General features: G+C 51.4%; 1 protein-coding gene across 1 annotated transcript; it reads left to right on the top strand.

Moving 5' to 3' along the window:
• Positions 1-10,639: 10,639 nt before the first annotated feature.
• On the top strand, positions 10,640-14,549 carry LOC123038207 (serine/threonine-protein phosphatase 7 long form homolog). The gene is made up of 4 exons (XM_044462100.1): positions 10,640-10,741; positions 13,619-13,900; positions 13,975-14,256; positions 14,340-14,549. The coding sequence occupies exons 1-4, from the start codon at positions 10,640-10,642 to the stop codon at positions 14,547-14,549; spliced, it is 876 nt and encodes a 291-aa protein (XP_044318035.1).
• Positions 14,550-15,062: the final 513 nt, after the last annotated feature.

Raw genomic sequence — 15,062 nt, 5'->3', positions numbered from 1 at the left:
CCGCGTATTGGGGGCGTGATGGCCCCCAGTCGTGGCCCCCCACGGGTTTTTAAAATGTTCAAATTCGGCGCAAACACAACGCAAACACGGGCGAGTTCGTTCAAATTTAAACATATTTTATAAAAAAAAGAAAAAAAACTACCACGGGCTACCCCCGCCGTCTCCATCGCCGTCCGCCTCGCCGCCCGCCCATGCGGTTCTACATGCCGAGGAGGCTGTAGAATCGCGTGTAGTCACCGCCGTCGTCGTCGTCGTCGCCCCCGCCTACGCCTCCGCCGTCCCTGCTGCATCCCTCCCCCGGTTGGCGCGGCGGGTTGGACGGTCCGGGGGCGTCGTCGTCGTCGCTATCGGGGACGACGACACCGTCCTCATCCTCGCGCCCACGTTTGCAGGCGGCGATCTCCTCCAGGGCCCGGCGCTGCCGGATCATCTCCTCGCGCAGGTAGTCGTCGCGCGACCACCGCATGGCGTCCTCGTCGGAGAAGCCGCGCCGGGCTAACTCCTCGTACTCCGGGGGGAGGCTGGGCTCCACCTTGGGCTCGACGAGGACGTCGGAGCTGCGGGTACGCGCGCTGACAGGCGTGTCCTGGGGTTCCGGCTTGACGGGGCGGAGGTGGAGGCAGGGAGAGCCGCCGGACGAGGAGGAGGACACCCCGGTCTCCATGCGCCTCGGCGCCCAGGAGCTTCCCCGGCGGCGTGAGAAGGACGGGGGAGCGGGGTACTCGAGGCGCGGTGTGTTGCCGCCCTCGATGTACTCGAGGACGGACTCCAACGTGCGCCCGGGCACGCCCCACCACCGACGCCGGCCGGCGGCGTTGTACCTGTCGGAGGGCACGACGCCGTTGATGGCCTCGAACTGCCTGTCGTGCCGGCGGCGGAAGTACGGCTCCCAGATTGGGCTGTCGGGGACGTACCGGGGCCCCTCCCTCGCCGCACGCGGCAGGGACGAGCGGATGCGTGCGATCTCCGCACGCCGCGCCGCGCCGGTGGGTACCGGGGACACCGGCACGCCGCCGGCGCTGATCCTCCACGCCCCGGGCACCCGGATGTCCGGCGGGACCGGGTACTCGGCCTCGAAAAGGAGGCGAGCCTCGTCCTCGTGCAGAAGACGGCGCTCGAATCCGTTTGCCGCCGTGCCGTCGCCTGGGAAACGCTCGGACATGCTTTCTCAACTGGTGACGGCGAGAGGAGGAAAGGGGGAGAAATGAGCGCGTCATCGGTGGATGATCGGGGTGAGTCTCTCCGGCGCGCTTGCAATCGGCTTTTATAGGCGGAGACGCCGCGTGGTAGGCTTGGCCGGCGCGTTACGCGTGGCGTGATTGCGTGGCGGCCGAGGGATGCGTCGCCCAGCCTTCACTGCGCTGCCCGTGAGGCATCAATGTTGGCTGACCGGCGCGGCAGCTTTGGCATTGATTCGCCGCGGGAAACGAGGCGATGAGGATGACGAAGAGGCGAGAAGAGAGTAGAGTCGCTGACGCGGCGGGCCCGCGGCTCTTCGCGCCAAAAACGATTCGCCCGGCGCCCCCGAGCGACCCCCAGCGCGCCGGGTTCGGGTTGGGTCCGCCGGCGCCAATTTCGGCCCGAGCCGGCGAAAACTGGACTCTTGGGGACGCGACTGGGCCAATTTTTTGGCGCCGAGGATGAAAAAAACGCCTGGAGGGCCTTCTTGAGGGCGCGGCTGGAGATGCCCTAATTAGCCGTGCGGCAACAGAAAACTAGAGGATAGTCCCAGAACTCCTGGGGGCCTTCTTGGGGCGCGGCTGGAAATGCCCTAATTCTGGCTTTGGCTCACGCGAGTCCCAGAACTCAGCGAAAAATAGTCCTCTGAAGCTTGGGATCCGAAGTAGCCAAGAAGTTAATGTGGTAACACGTAGTATGAATGAAAGGGTAGTGGCCTTCGCTTCTTTCCTCCTCACCAAGGATAATATCAAGTTTATAGTTTGGTCCCTACAGCAAGCAAACAAGGGTGTTGGTCAAATGAATAAGGTAAAGCGAATATAAGTACGTAGCACCAAATGATCGAAAACAAGTTTTATTAACGCCCCTACGTACCCAAAAATGCCGTTCCGCGTAATCCTGCAACATCTGTTCAATCTTTCAACGTAACCAGCTCCTGACCCCCTCGTACGCTGATCAGTGGCGGAGCCAGGAAATTTAAATTAAGAGGGCCAATTGCAGTCAAAATAGGTTGAGGAGGGCCAAAGCATAGAAAAATTAGACTTTAAGCATAAAAAAATTGCTAATCATGCACTGCTCATCAGTGAATTAGTAGCAAACTCCTAATGTCAAGGGGGCCAGGGCCCCTGCTGGTCCCCCTGGCTCCGCCATTGACGCTGATCTCTTACTTGACACCACCCCCAAAGCATGTTCACAAAGCTGAGGAGCTTGCACCGTACCACTTAATCTGTTAAGCCACATGGCCGACACACGTGAACTGGTGCCATCGACGTCCAACACACCACCACTTGTTTGAGCCTCGGTTATAAATGAGAGCAGTGTGCTTCGCTCATCTGGCATGAGCAGCAGCAGCCGGTGCAGCTCACCTAACTCAAGGGGCAGCGGGTATTTCTTTTCCTAATTTTCGTCCGTCATGGGACACTGGGGTTAATTTGTATGTTCGCCTATGATTTTCTCGAACTTATGGGCCGGCCCATGAAGATAATGATAGGATACTGTAGCTCAAAAAAAGATGTGCTTGTGGGGATCAAACCTAGGATGTCTTGTTACAAACATAACAATCCAACCAGTTGACCTAACGATCTTTAACGGTTATAAAGCAGTGAAAACTTCTAAGAAGGATCAATTAATTCTCCTTATAATCAAGAAATGTTTGCGTTTCCACATTTTGTTTTGGAATTAAAAAAATGTTCCTGTTTGAAAAAAAGTATTCAAGATTTTAAGAAAATGTCATGTTTTTAAAAAATGTTTCATTTTTTTAAATATGTTTACAAATTTGTAAAGTGTTTGCGCTTCGCAAAAAATTCTAGTATTTTTTTCAAAAATAGTTGATATATCAAAATTTAAAAAATATTCGTATCTGCGCTGGCGATTGGTTCTTAGCAGTTTTCACTGCTTTATAATCACCGTAGGTCAACTGGTTGGATTGTTATGTTTGTAACAAGACATCCTAGGTTCGATCCCCACAAATACATCTTTTCTTGAGCTACAACATCCTATCATTATCTTCATGGGCCGGCCCATAAGTTCAAGAAAATCAGAGACGAACGTATAAATTAACCCCAGTGTACCATGGGACAAACAATATTATGATCAAATCAAGAATACCTATTCCCTTTAATAGTAGATATAGATACTTCTCCATCCGATTTTCTATAGGGAATCGTTTCTGGCCGGGGCACCGTCCGAACCGTTCCACCGGACTCGCTCTGCGTGTTGGATCTCTTCAGATCCAAACATAGATGTTGTGCCATGTCTCCGACCTCAATCCAATTAATTTGCTCCCTCAGTTTTGTTGCAACCATTCACGAAGGGGTTCGCGAGGAGGTCATTTCGCGTGAGTGAGAGAGAGGAACGGACGGGTGCGGCTTTCGGCGACCGGAGGCGCGACGGTGTCGGCGGCCGGAGGGGCGATGGCGTCGGCGGCGCCTGAGATCTGGTGCATCGGCCTCAGGACGGATCTCCCTTCCACTGGGACTAATGGATCCTTCGGTAGGTAACATTTCGCCTGCGCCCGTGCTTCTCACCCTGCATCTGTCCCTTTTGATTTGCTCCACCCCTAGCGATCTGGTGATGTGGTGGGTGGTCGTGGTTTCCTACCAGTCATCTCAACAGGGGGGAGATGATGCGGCCATGCTACACGAAAGCAGCACGATACAAAAAAGAGGCGCTACTGCTAATTATCAGTAGCGCGGGAACAAAACAAGCAATACTGCTACTCAGTTAGCAGTAGCGCGGCCTAGTGGTACCACGCTGCCACTAAAATCGACCGAGAGTACCCGCCACCCTAGGTTTAGCAGTAGCGCGCTCTTTCTAATAGCGCTATTGATAAAGTTATAGTAGTAGCGTGCTTTTTTTGTCTGGCGCTACTACTAATTTTGAAACTGACCACATGGCGAGCCCCGCTTGGCAGTAGCGCTTGTGTCGGAAGCGCGCTGCTGCTATGTTCTTAGCAATAGCGCGGTTTACCACCCGCGCTACTGCTAAGACGCGGCATAATACCACATTTTCCCTCCCCCTTCCCCTCCTCATCCTCTCTTCACCACTTTCCCCTACCTCCCACCTCCTCTTTCCCTCACTTTGTTTCTTCCTCACTACTTCTCCTTCAATTACTCTCCCTCTTCTACCTACCTTTCTCTCTCTTTATTACTCCTAACTAACTACACCACCTCCATTAATGCATCTTCTTTTTCTTTTTTCCTTCCCCTTCACTAGTTGAAATTGTCTCCTCCCAAATTAGCTAGCTAGGTAGATGTAGCATTTAGTGAACACTACTAGGGAGAACCCTAGTAGTAGCTCGGGTTTTGATGCTATCAGCTGCACAGGTAGACGCACTACTACTACAGTGCTACAGCTAACAGTTAGTAGTAGCGCGACCTATACCCGCGCCACTACTATTGATTATATCAGCAACGCTTTTCTGGAACACGTTACTATTAAGTAGCTGTAGCGCTTTTCTATCCCCGCGCTACTGTTGTATCTTTCATCATTTTTTCTTGCTTCCTACCCATTTCAATAAACTGCAATTTCACATATACCAGATAAAAATATCATTAGCCACAATACCATATAGTCATACAGTAGTCATACAATATCATAAAGCATTATAGGTACTAGGTAGTACTAGATAACAATTTCATATATAGTCAAGATGCATCCTCACATAAATATAGCATATACAGCCATACAACCACACACACATATGAAGTTCTAGAAGATATCAACGACGATCAACATCCTCAAGCCTGGTCGGTGGGTGTTCCTGATAGTAATTAGGATGGCCTGTCCAACAGATTCTTGCCAACGAGGAATCTCTTCCACCCAACTGAGCTTAAATGTGTGCGACCGTCCGTGTCCATGCCGTAAGTACAAGTGGTGACGGAGCCCCTTGCGGTAAGGCGTCTTCCAGCTAAGCCTTCTTCATCAGGCTCGATACCACAACTCATAGATAGTTTATTTGGTAATTTCTGAATAAGAAAAACATATTAATTAATAAGTAGCCTCGCACATACTCTTGCTAATATAGTTCTACTAAGTATAGATTTCTACACTATCAAAAGACACAATACTACACATTTTTACTAAGCATAAATTCTACTAAAGTATATATGGATTATCTACACTATTAATAGTTTCTTAGATTCTACACTAATAAGCATGTGATCGGACTCTACACTAAAGTATATCGTCGACTAGATTCCACACAACATATCATTGGACACTGCACTAAGCATTTCATCATATTCACTAAGCATATCATCGGATAATTTGCATTTGTAAGTATAACAATAAAGCATATCATCAGATTCACTAAGAATATCAAATTACTACAGTTAGTATAACATACCATATCATGCCGATCGACCATGGTACTTGTCAGGTCGGTCACGAATGGCACCTCGACAAAGTCATCACATGGCGAAATTATGTCCCATAGGTTGCACACCTCCTTCTCGCTTAGCCTCATTCTTTGAGCTACGATGGCTTCATGAAGTGAGTCCTCATCATCTTCATCATCTTCATCATCTTCCACCTTGTTGATATAAATGATAGCCAGCTTGGGTCTTTCTGCTCTAAAGGAGAAGCTGATCAACTCACTGTGATCCTGACTTGCTTCGCGAGGCAGAGTACATCGCTCTGCTTTGTTTTCTTCTTCTCCTTCACACGAGAGCGACTGCCAACGAACACGGAATCAAATTTGTTTCTGGAGTCTGCGCACACACGCACGACTATACTTCTTTCCACGACAGAGTTCTGAAATCAAATTTGAGTGCTAATAAAAGTGCGGAGCATCGCCAAATTTTCCACGACAGAGTACCTGGCCGGGCCAAGAGAGGGGTGCCGGTCAAGTCACTGGAGGGGGAGGCCCATCTGACGGATTCGGGAGGGAATACATTACTTTACTTGATCACCGGTGCGAACCAACTTGTGGTTGGATGGTTAGAGGGACAGTGGTATCCCCAGCCCACCAGGGTCCAAATCCTGGTGCTCGCATTATTCCTGGATATTCGGCGATGCACTTTTAGTGGTTGGAGACGTTTCCGTCGACGACAAGGTGCCTTCGATGACTTCGTATATTTCAAGATGACATGCCGGCTCAGTCTTTCGGAGGTGCTTATAAGGGTAGGGTGTGTGTGTGTGCGTTCATGGAAATGACCTCTGCACGTTCCATTTTCTTCTTCTTTCATCTGCACGTGCGCACAGCTCTAGCTAGGCACACAATAGCCAGGCCTGGACGACACGAGCACGTATCTATCTAGCCCGCGCCGGCGATCGTGTCCGGCGTCACGTTGGACGGTTGCAATCCTCGGCTGTTAGAGCAACTCCAATGGGGCGACCCATTTCGTCCACCCGCGTCCGTTTGGGTCGGCGCGGACAAAAGTGGCGGCCCAATGCGCCGACCCAAACTCAAATCGTGTCCGCCCGGCATCCGCGCCGACCCATTTCCGGTCCAAAATTGCGCCTGAAATGCGTCGGCGCGGACACAAAGCAGATGCGCTGCGCGTCTCCTCGCCGTCCGCCGCGTCCCCACCTGACGGCCGTCCAACTACGACGGTCAACAATATTTATGACGATCGCCCACCTTGGGCTCATGCGTCAGCGACGACGGTCGTCCTTTTTTAAGTCGGGCATGCGGCGGGGCCGTCCTCATCCACTGACACTCACCCTCGTCCCCATCTGGCCACCCCTGCCCCCACGCCGGCGACAACCCTAGCCACCGCCAGCATGGGCTTCTTCTCCGGCATCGGCAGCAACCGCAAGGGCAAGGGCCCCGCCCGCCATTCCCCCTCCCTCCCCGCCCTCCCCGCGCTGCCGCACGTTCCCCGACAGAGGCAGCACATCAATGTGCCATTGCACCTGGCCGAGTGGCACCGGCACCACCGCGTGCCTCTGCCGTACCCCGACGCGACGCTGCCGCTTGACTGGCATTTGGATCCGGAGAGGATCCCAGTGCCGACGGCGCCGCGGACGGCAAGGGCCCATGCGGACCACAGCCTGCCGTCGCCCACGCTCGTCGTCCGCGACGAGGACTACGAGGCCGAGGCCGCCTACCAGGCGGCCAGTAAGGAGAGCGAGGAGGAGGAGCGATGGAGGGAGGCGGATGAGGCGACTTTTGAGGCTGCCATGGCGGAGGCCATGGCCCTCACTGCGGCGGGCGACTGCGTCGTGCCGCCGGTGACCCCGCCGTCCCCGCCCAAAGCCGAGCCGGAGGAGCCGGCCTACCTCGAGCGCTACTCCTGGACCAGAGTAGTGTGCGAGTGGGTCAGCGAGAAGCAGGAGGTGGCCTATCTCGACCACTGGCGCCACGTTCGACTGGCCGAGGAGAGCCGGGAGGGTGATCGCTTGCAGATACTCGAGCTCGAGGCCGAAGAGGAGGCGCGCCAGGCCCAGGCAGCGGCGGCGCAGCCCGACATCGCCGCCCTCTGGAACACGGCGTTCCCCTGGGCCGGCTCTGCACCGACGTTGATCGACCTCACCGGCCCTGCCGCAAATGCCGTCGCCGATGCGGACGCTTAGGGCTGCGCGTGTCTAGTTTTTATTGTTTAATTAATGTAATATGGACTTTCGCCGGCCTTTGTGGCTGGGTTTTATGTTTAATTAAATGCATGTATTTATTTTTAAAATGCTTGCAAGACTCTTTTTTGGCGCGCCGATAAAATGAGGCTCAAACGGACAAAAACGCCGTCCGTTTGGATCGACCGGTTGGAGTTGCTCTTAACTCCGCTTGACATTTTATTTAAGCCCAACTTGACATGGAGTAGCTTGTTCACGAGTCCTAACATCTGATTAGGACCTAGTAATAGATTGTCAACCGCGGTGTCTTGATATTCATCCATCAACGGCTTTTCATTTGTTGATTCAGTTCGTGGGCGCGTGCAAATCTGCAGGGCGATTGTTCAGCCCTCCGTTGGTTGGTTCTGTCATCCATCAACGCATGAGAATTTGCCAATTTGGATTAGCTAAGCTGCCAATGGTCTAGTATTTATTTAGTTTCATCCATTGCTCGCCAGCTGGGTGTAGCTATCGACCGATCAGTGTGTTGATCACCTCGTGGACCGTTGACGCACGCATGCCAATTCTCTTCCATTATTCTACGAAGCCTACCGTGCCCACCGTGATTTCGGTCTCGAGGCAAAGAACTGACAGCTTGGTGCTCAAAGTTGATAGAGATGAATTGATTGGGCGCAAGATACAGCAATATCACGTTACAGATTCGTGGTACATCGCTGCTCTGTTTTCATCCTCACTTCCGTGCGAGAGCGATCGATGAGAGAGTGCCGAGGAAGAAGGTATCGAATTTGTGCCCGGAGTCCTCGCACGCGCTCCATGGCCATACTCCTTTTCCGGCAGGTGTACTACGTATGGCCAAGATTTCCACGACAGAGTACCTGCCTACCTGGCCCAGGAGAGGTTGCTATAGCCCAAACACAAGGCACGTTCTCTATGTGCCTCTGCGCCTGGTCTAAAACAAAAACAAAACAAAATGTACCTCTGCGCAGTGATCGACCATCTCCCGCGCCATGTTGCGTGGTGGCAATCTTCACTGTTTCATCGGCTGAATTTTCAGATCAATTCTTAACGTCTGATCATGAGAGAATGCATTGTTAACTGCGGGTTATTGTTAACATCCCATCCCCGCTACAATTGCATGCACCATCCGTTGGTAATGGCAAGTGGCCCGTCAATGAGCTACTATCAGTTTGTGCGTGGATGTGGGCTGCTGGTTTGTCCCGGCACTGCATTGACCGTTGACGCATGCATATGCATTACTAAAGTTAGTACAATATTGAATCATCTATTTTGAAATGAAGAGATACTCCCTCCGTTTCGAATTATTTGTCTTGGATTTGTATACGGAGGTATTTAGCACTAAAATGAGTCTAGATACATCTGTATCTAGACAAATTCAAAACAAATAATTCAGAACGGAGAAAATACTTCTCTTTCATTATTCTACGAACCTCACCCACCCATCCTGATTTTTCAGGCAGAGAAGGGACCGCTCGTAGCTGAGACTCTCCAAGCAGAGCAGATTGATATGTACAGGGGCTGGGGGTGTTGGTGCGACCAGGATGCGCTCGGCGCTGCGCTACGTAGCTAGAAAGTCTGTTTTCCGGCCTGCCAGCCGCTGATGATTCGTTACCGAGCCATCCCTTTCCTCTGCAGGATGCGTACGCTTCCATGTACTTTCTCCGTTTCTTGTTAGTCGGCATATAAGATTTAGTCAAAGTTAAGCTTTGTAGAGTTTAATTAATTTTATACTAAAAAATATTAACATTCACAATATGAAATCAATATTATCAAATGCATCATGAAACGTATTTTTATACTATATAATTTTAATATTGTAGATGTTTATATTTTTTTATATAAATTAGGTCAAACTTTATGTAGTTTGACTTTGATCAAATCTTATATGTGAAGTAAAAAGAAATAGAGGAAATACTCTTCTTGTTCTGTCGCCAAATCTTCAGTGACAGTGTACCTGGGCAGGATGAGGATGGATACGCGCTTATGGTGTACGTCATGAAAGGGGTGGTTTGGCGGCCGTCCGGACTCTTAAGGGTGTGTTTGGTAGGAGTTTCCACCATAGAATTGTTGTTTCCTTTTGAGACATGTTAGAGCATCTCCAGCCGTTGGTCCCTCAGAGGCCGTCTAAAATCGCCGCCTGGGGGTGAGCCGGCGCAAAAAATGGGCCTGGGGGCGAGTTGGTCCCCAGCCGCCGGCTCCAGGGCCGCCCTCAGACACGATTAAATAAAAAAAAGTATAGCAAATTTCGGCACAGTTCGGTGAAGTTCGGCTAAACACGACAAATTTCGGCCAACTTGCGCATATATTTGGACAAAGTTTGCCGATTTTCATTACATAGCAAATATATAATAAACTAATCTAAAAGAAACTTGTTGAACACCGAGTAGTCGCCGTCGTCGCCGCCATCCTCGTCGTCGGCCTTCTCCTCCTTGACGCGGGCACCCCTGCTGGACCCGGCGTCGCCATGCGGACTGGTGGCGGCGGCGGCGCGGCGGCGTCGTCGCTGTCGTTGATGACGACGACTCCTCCTTCGTCGCGGCCCCGGCGGCGCTCCGCGAAGCGCTGCAGGCGGCGCACTGGCGCTCCATCGCCATCTTGAGGGAGTCCTGGCGTGCCCATTCAAGGGTCGCGTCGTCGTCGCGCTTGACCTCGCCGCGCTCCGTCTTCATGGCGGCTAGCCCCGGCTCTGCCTTCACCGGCGCGAGCCCCGGCTCCGTCTTTGGCTTGACGAAGCGCGGAGGAGGAGCCGACGAGGAGGCGCGCCAGCCGCCCTCGTTGATGACGATGCCGGCGCGGCGAGTGCGCCGGCCGAGCGGCGACTCCGCCGCGGGTTCGACTTTGACACCGAGCAGCGCCGGAGTGCCGGAGGAGTGCGAGGAAGAGCGCGAGGAGGAGGAAGAAGAGGAGGAGCCGAACCTCCTTGGCGCCCATGGCCCATCGCGTCGTGGTGCGCCTGGGCGGCTGCCCTCGCCGGGGGTACGCCAACGACGGGTCGTTGCCGCCCTCGAGGTGCGCCAGCACGCCCTCCAGTGTACGTCCGAGGATGCCCCACCACAGGCGGCACCCCTCGCTGTTCTTCATGCCGGCGACCACCGCCGCATCGTTGGTGGACGCCAGCCGCTGCTGCTGACGGCGCTCGAAGTACGCCGCCCAAGCCGCATGGTTGTCAGCGGCGTACTGGGCGAGGGAGAGTTGGGCGTCGGTGAGGGAGGCGCGCACGACGTCGACCTCCTCGGCGAAGTACCCGGGTTTGGCCACGGCGTCGGGCAGCGGGGGAATGGGCACTCCCCCGTTGCTGAGCTTCCAGCTAGTCGGCCCAGCGGCGCTGGGATGTTCGCCTGGAACAGGAGCCAAGACTCATATTCGCGGAGCGAGCGGCGGCCGAAGCCGTTGGCCACCGCCTCATCTCCGGGGAAACGCTCGGCCATCGGGAGGGGAAGGAGAGCGAGGGCTCGACGGCGGCGCTCGGGAGAGGCAGAGCTCGGCGGCTAGGGCGGCTAGGGCGGCTAGGGCTAGGGCTGGTGTGGCCAGAGGCGAGGGTAGCCGCCGGCTTTATATAGCCGCGTCGCGCCCGTGTGTACGTGTGCGAGGGAGGGGAGGCGTCGGCGCCGTCCCATGATGCGCCGCCCGTGAGAAATCAATGGTAAAACTGACCGGCGGCAACCTTGCCATTGATTCACCGCGGGAAACCGAGGCGCGGGGGGAAGACGACGCGCGGTCTCGCTGACGCGGCGGGCCCGCGGCTCTTTCGCGCCAAAACCGCTCGCCCCGACGTCCCCGAGCGTCCCCCAGCGCGCCGGGTTCGGCCTGGGTCCGCCGGCGCTAATTTCGGCCCAGGCCGGCGAAAATCGGGCTCCTGGGGCGTGACTAGGCCGATTTTTCTGCGCCAGCGCGAAAAAATCGCATGGGAAGGCCTTTCTGCGGGCGCGGTTGGAGATGCTCTTAATTCTAGACATGCTGAGTACATGCATTTGCTATTGTTTGAAAGCGTTGTATGTGCTGAGACATGAGATTTCGTTTGACAGTCTGCACGTATTTAGACATGTTGAACAATTTTAAATTTTGAATATTTTTCTTCAATGGTGAACAAAAATTTAAACACATTCTGGAATACCTATTTTTTAAAAAAAATAAACAAACTGTTTTTTCGAAAATTGAAGCAAACTTTGAAATTCTGAACATTTTTAAAGAATTTAAAGAAATTCTGAACATTTTCCGAAAGTTTATACAACTTTTGAAAAAGTAAAAACAAATCAGAATTCTATTTTCTTAATTTAAACGATATTTGAAATTCTATTTTTTGGAAAATTTATACTAAAATTATAATTACAAACATTTTTGATAATTTAAAAAAAATCTGGGTTTTTTAAGATTTAATCCAAGTATAAAATTGTGAACATTCTTTTGGAAAATTAATTTATATTTTTAAATATTTTAAATATTTTTGGGAATTTAAACAATTTTTGAAATTGTGAACATTTTTTTAGGGCCAGGGCGAGCATGGCTACCTCCATGCACCCTATCTGGGTGTGCTCAACTCAGCAAGCCTGTGCATGAGATGAGCCCATACATCCTGTCAAACAGTCAAAATATGGTTCTATAGGGAATTTTTTGAGCTTATGTACCTTATCAAACACATCCTAAGATGCGCGCACATCGCATGGAGTGTTCGCTTGACTGGGAAAACGAGACAATATATACGTTCAGCCTGGGAAAACGATCGATGGATGGACCTATCTATGTGGAGAGCCCTGTGCATGCGGCCGTGCCTGTAGGGTCGCTATCGAGGGCATCAGGAATCGGTTCAAGTATGTACTACTCCACTACTTGCTTGAGCTAGTTGTTGGACAAGTGTAATTCTAGCTTGTCTGGCACTGCCGCTGGCTAGCCGCCAAGGGGAACCAGCTAGAAGCGTTCCATGACGTAGCATCATCCAAGTAGAGTATTCAACAACAGTCGCAGTTCTGCCTTTGGCCATGGCTGGCGGCTCCAGTGTTGGGTTAGGGTCACGTACTCCCTTCGGTCCTTTTTACTCTGCATATTAAATTTGGATCAAGTTAAAGTTTGACCAAATATATATTTAAAAATATCAATATCTACCATACCAAATATATATCCCATGAAACTACATTTCGTAATGAATCTAACAAAATTGATTTGGCATCGTAAATGTTAATACTTTTTTCTATAAGTTCGGTGAAAGTAGAGATGCTTTGATTTCAGACAAAACTTATATACAGACTAAAAAGGACCAGAGGGAGTACTAACTATCTCCTCTGTCGCTGTAGTATCAATGATGATCAGGCATGCCGGACACTATTAGGAAAAGATAGCGAGAAGCGACAGTGTATCCAGTGTTTGATAGCTGGCCAGTCCGGCCGGACGAGTCGACACGACTCGGCAAAGTCGTTGCCAATGGCCCAGCGGAAATAGTGTGCCCTGCAGATTTGCGGCCGTCCCCCGTCGCGCGCCATCCGTCCCGTCCGGGTCCGGACACCAGACTCTTGCCACTCGCCAGACCTCCTCCTCTCCAGCAAGCCAGCTATAGCGACAGAGCAAAAGCGATGGACGGACGCAACTGAAAGGAAAAAAGAAATGTCAAATCCACCTTTATTACTGACCATAAAAACTCAAGAGCTTTCAGCTTTTCCTGACTGATTATGCACTACACAACCGTGCGGTTGCACTCCTCGCTGTTAAATCTGCTTAATTTTAAAATCCCCACATGATGTATACTTCGTTCACGAGTCCTAACATCCCATTAGGACCTAATGCATTGTTAACTACGGGTCGCAATAACAAAAAAGTATTTCATCCACACTGCATTAGTAGCACGTCATCCATGATCCATGAGCACACATTTTAATTCGTTCTTACCCGCTGCTTCTACGTACCGGGGCCTCTGCAGATTCGCACGGCGATTGGTCTACGTGTCATTGCTAACAGCGAAGTAGCTATCCGGCGCCGTTCACACACCGCATCCACCGTTGATGCATACCCGTGCCCTCAGGATGCCAATGACGTGGTTGTGCAGCAGTACGCGCGGGCCTATCTTTGGTATGTACTAACCAAGATAGTCTTCTCAGATGCAACCGGGAACTCAGCCCTCTGGATGTTCTTGGAGCCACTTAATAACTGGGATACCCAGTATAGCTGGGGTTCGGCCGCACTAGCATACTTGTATCGTCAGGTAAGAGATATTTGCAACCAATTATTTTGCATTTGTCATGCGCCTCCATATCTAACATGTTTGTTTGATTGCAGCTTGACTTGGCGTGTCGGAGGAAGGGAGGTACATCCTCATTGTCTGGGTTTGTTTGGAGCCTATCCGTGTGGATGTGGGAGCGGATCCCGGTTGGACGGCCCGATTTGAAGAACCCCCTCATGGCAAACCCACGGGGTAATCATGACGGGTTGCATGATGATGATCCATATCGGCGCCCTACGCTTGCTTACTATTGGGAACAAGTGACAGTGTACACAGGAAGCTCGCATGTGCGATACAAGTGCTATATGAACGAGCTGGACACCTTGACTGCTGAGCAGGTTATGAGAAGTTCGATGAGATAAAATTTAGTCAAGAATGAAACTTATGTATGTAGCTAACAATGTATCTCTTTGTTTTGCAGGTACATTGGTTGCCTTATGTGGAAGATCGTGACTTTGATCTTAATGAGATGTGCACGCGTGATAGCCATCTTTGGCGGGCGAGGTGCCCAATGATATGCTTCTTCGCAGTCGAGTGGCACTTTGTAGACCGTGTGGCAAGACAATTTGGAAAAAGACAAGGTATTCCAATTGAGGAGAGCAAGAAGGAAATGCTATCTCTGCATCGGTAAGCAAGCATGCCTTGAGTATGTAGTAGAGCATTGAATAAGTCAGTGTTTGCTAATGCTTTGTCCCGTGCATCATTTGTAGGTTCGATCGAAGGAACAATCAGGATATATCGGATTGGGCAAACAAACACCGTGCGTGGATAGAAATTTGGAATCAAAGAGACACGTTAGTGCAATCAGAGAATAGACCTCACAATCAGTCAGCATATCAGAAGTATCAAGTGTGGTATGCGGATCGTTACCGGTTAAAGCTAAAGCCAGGTTGGACTCACGAGGAGTGGTCGGAGTTGGTGTCTGAAGACCCGGAGACTGCAGAAGGTTATCATACCTTCAACACGGCTGTGAGAGACACCAGAGGGGCTCATGTTGACTACGCACCGATGCATGACGAAATGGTAGTCTGTTTGACCTATTCTAACATACTTGCATCATGTTGTCTTCTTTCAAATACATAAGTTTGATGTGTTCATGAATTGCAGGGCAGAGAGTTGCTTCTGTGCGTCAACGATGCCAATG

Source organism: Triticum aestivum, chromosome 2A, assembly GCF_018294505.1.
Source record: "Triticum aestivum cultivar Chinese Spring chromosome 2A, IWGSC CS RefSeq v2.1, whole genome shotgun sequence".
Classification (NCBI taxonomy): domain Eukaryota; kingdom Viridiplantae; phylum Streptophyta; class Magnoliopsida; order Poales; family Poaceae; genus Triticum; species Triticum aestivum.
Note: the sequence above shows the minus strand (reverse complement) of the source record. Positions and strands in the feature narration are given on the sequence as shown.